Below are 2,998 nucleotides of genomic sequence, written 5' to 3'. Positions count from 1 at the left end.
ATGCAACCTATATGACAAGAAAGCTCCAAGAAGAAAAGCTAGGCAACAAACTACTTAGCAAGCCAACAAGCATACAACAACAAAGAAAGGTGCGGGAAAGGATTAACCACAAGTGAGACGAGGACGCGGATTTTAACCCGAAGTTCACTCTTCCTTGGGGAAGAGCTAATCTCCGTTTGGAGCGGTGCCGGAGCCAAAGCTTGCGGAATGCCACCAAAGGCTCACCGTATTCTCCTTCGAGTCACCCCCAACAGATGAGCCTCGAACCACTTGGGGTTGGTCTTGAAGGCGACCACCACACCTTTACAAACTTCTCCGGAGCACACCACAAGCAAGGAAGCTTCCGGAGGAACCTCTAACCGCCTAGGAGCCCAAGCTCCAAGAGTAATAAGTCAATGGGGAAGAAATGTTGCGGGGAACGCGATTTGGTTTGATCAAGTTGTAGACCGGGTCTTGCTCTCCCAATCCCCAAAGTTTCAACAAGTTTGGGTGGAGGGATTGAGAGTATTGAGCAAAATGGGGTGTAGCAATGATGGAGCTCAACAAGACATTAGGGTTAAGGGTTGGAGGAGAAAGAATGGCCTTTTTATAGTGTTCATGTGAGGGTGGGGATTTCTGCCCGTTGGACCCCGTGCGCACGGGCTAAGTCAGCCCCGTGCGCACGGGGTATCCAGAGACAATCGCACCACCCCGTGTGCATGCGGGTCAAAAGACCCCGTGCGCACGGGGTATCCAGAGACAATCGCACTACCCCGTGCGCACAGGCGGGGTACCCAGAGAGTTACCCAGTACCCCGTGCGCACGGGGTATCTAGAGAGTTACGCAGTACCCCGTGCGCACGGGGTATCCAGAGACAATCGCACCACCCCGTGCGCACGGGGTCAAAAGACCCCGTGCGCACGGGGTACCCAGAGAGTTACCCAGTACTCCGTGCGCACGGGGTACCCAGTACTTTACTATTGAAACTTTCTAAGTACCACATCACACACACTAGGTTCATATGAGGTGGTTGGAGTGGGAAGGGTAAGAGAGTAAGGCTCGGCAAAGGCATTCCCACACAACATTTGTCCACACAGACCCCTCTTAATAGTGCGGTCTTTCCTACGATTTAAAGCAAACCAAAACTAAACCTTCGAAGCGTCGAAAGACCACGCCTTTGTCCTTTTTGAAATGGGGGGTCGCACATCTTCATCGCGGGCGTTTAGAACCAATAACTTGAGATAAACTTTAGCAACCGATATTAGTTCAACTAACCACATTATCATCACACCAAAATAGCTTAAGTGCCATTAGCACTTTCAACGTATCCACAAGGAGGGGAAGGAGTTGCACATCGACTAATAGGTAGTTGGCGTGAACAACAGACTAAGTTGCACATATCACTGGTAGGGAAAGTGGGGAAGGGTGTCCAAGATTGAAAAACCACATATCCACTGGTAGGGAGGAGCGTTTGCACATCGACTACTGGTAGTTGGCCCGGGCAGTAGACTAGTTGCACAATAGGTTGCCATGGTTTTTAGATTACAACCTCATAGAAAGTTGGATCATGCAGCTCTATAAATTAGTTTTGAAAAAGTTACATCATTCAGTATTAAAGTTGCACAATGCAGTACTAAAGTTGCACCATATAGCATCAAAGTTGGCATCAATTTTTTTGTCGAAACATACTCATGTGGGATCTAGTTTCAAAGATCTCGTCGCGAAGAATCCAACAACAAAGACAGGTCTGAATTTTGACACGCGGTTTAAAAGATATGACTTTTTAAAAATTTGAGAACCCAAAATAAACGAATATGGATCTATTTTCCCCTTCCGATATGACCGGTCTGATTTACATCTAAAGCAGATGACCACATGTACTAGCAGACTAGAAAAAAACACACATGCATGTGACATAGCAGCCGCTCGTTCTCTCCAACGAACGCGTGCACTTTTAAGATTTTAGGAAGAAAGAAATATGTCAACTTAACTTAGACACACACTCCGCAGCCCGGCCCAACCCAGCTAAAGAACCAGTCACTACTTTGGTTCTCACCAGGTGGGACCCGCTTGTCGGTCAGTAGACACGAGCGGAGCACCGAGCAGGCGCGCAGCACATCATCTGTCACACCGGCGGCGGCGGCATGGGGATGGGCGGTCGAGGTGTGGTTGGCGACAGGTGGTCGCAGCGCGTCCTCTGGATGTGCGCCATCGGCAGCGCCGTGAGTAAGCACCTGAACCAAACCCTAAACTATGGCGCTCCCTTACATTCCGTCTCCGCGTCCTCATGGTTGTTCCGTGCCGCGATCCGATCTGATGGTTGCCGCTCTGCAGGCCTGTACTTCGTGGCGGTGGAGAGGCAGGCGCAGAACCGCGCGCGGGCGGTGTCCGAGGGCTTTAAGGGCCTGGACGGCGCAGGCGGAGGTGGCAGCCGTGGCGGGGAGGACGTGTGACTTTGGCGGCGCCGAGGTGAAAGGGCGTGTAGGCATGTGCCTTTCTGCTCGAAGCCTGAGACAAGTTAGAGTTTGCTTATCTGCTGCTTGTTCACAAGATTCACAGAATCGTTGCAATAAGAATGTACTGCTAATTGCTCCCTGTGTTGCTGTATGTCAATGTTTGGGGGCAAGAATTGTTATCTGACGACATGATGCTTTTTTGTGTGAAATGTGAGTTGGAAAATTCAGATTATGCTTCATTTCGTAACTGTGGCTCATAAGTTTATCGAGCTTGTTGGGTTGCAACTTAAGAATTAGAACTTAGTCTAAGAAAAACAATGGAGAATATAAGCAAATGAGAAATTTTCGTTTAGGTAATTCATAGATATAGGCTCGAGTTCCTGTATTTTCCATACTGTTTTACTCTGTTTTACATTTCTCTAAAATGAGCCACTGTCTTTTAGGATTTTTGTGTGTGTATTCCTCGGTTGGGAAACCAAAAGGTAAACCAGGAGATGATCAACTTAAAATGAACATAATGGCCGCTCAGTGAGCACTACATTCTTTTCGTGCCTTAGTACCAA

At 48.6% G+C, this 2,998-nt stretch overlaps 1 protein-coding gene across 1 annotated transcript; it reads left to right on the top strand.

The window, feature by feature from the left end:
- Nucleotides 1–2,003: 2,003 nt before the first annotated feature.
- LOC125512175 lies at nt 2,004–2,667 on the top strand. Its single transcript, XM_048677254.1, has 2 exons — nt 2,004–2,205; nt 2,314–2,667. The coding sequence occupies exons 1-2, from the start codon at nt 2,124–2,126 to the stop codon at nt 2,430–2,432; spliced, it is 201 nt and encodes a 66-aa protein (XP_048533211.1). The 5' UTR covers nt 2,004–2,123; the 3' UTR covers nt 2,433–2,667.
- Nucleotides 2,668–2,998: the final 331 nt, after the last annotated feature.

Source organism: Triticum urartu, chromosome 6, assembly GCF_003073215.2.
Source record: "Triticum urartu cultivar G1812 chromosome 6, Tu2.1, whole genome shotgun sequence".
Classification (NCBI taxonomy): domain Eukaryota; kingdom Viridiplantae; phylum Streptophyta; class Magnoliopsida; order Poales; family Poaceae; genus Triticum; species Triticum urartu.
The sequence above is the reverse complement of the archived record's forward strand: the minus strand, read 5'-3'. Positions and strand labels throughout refer to the sequence as shown.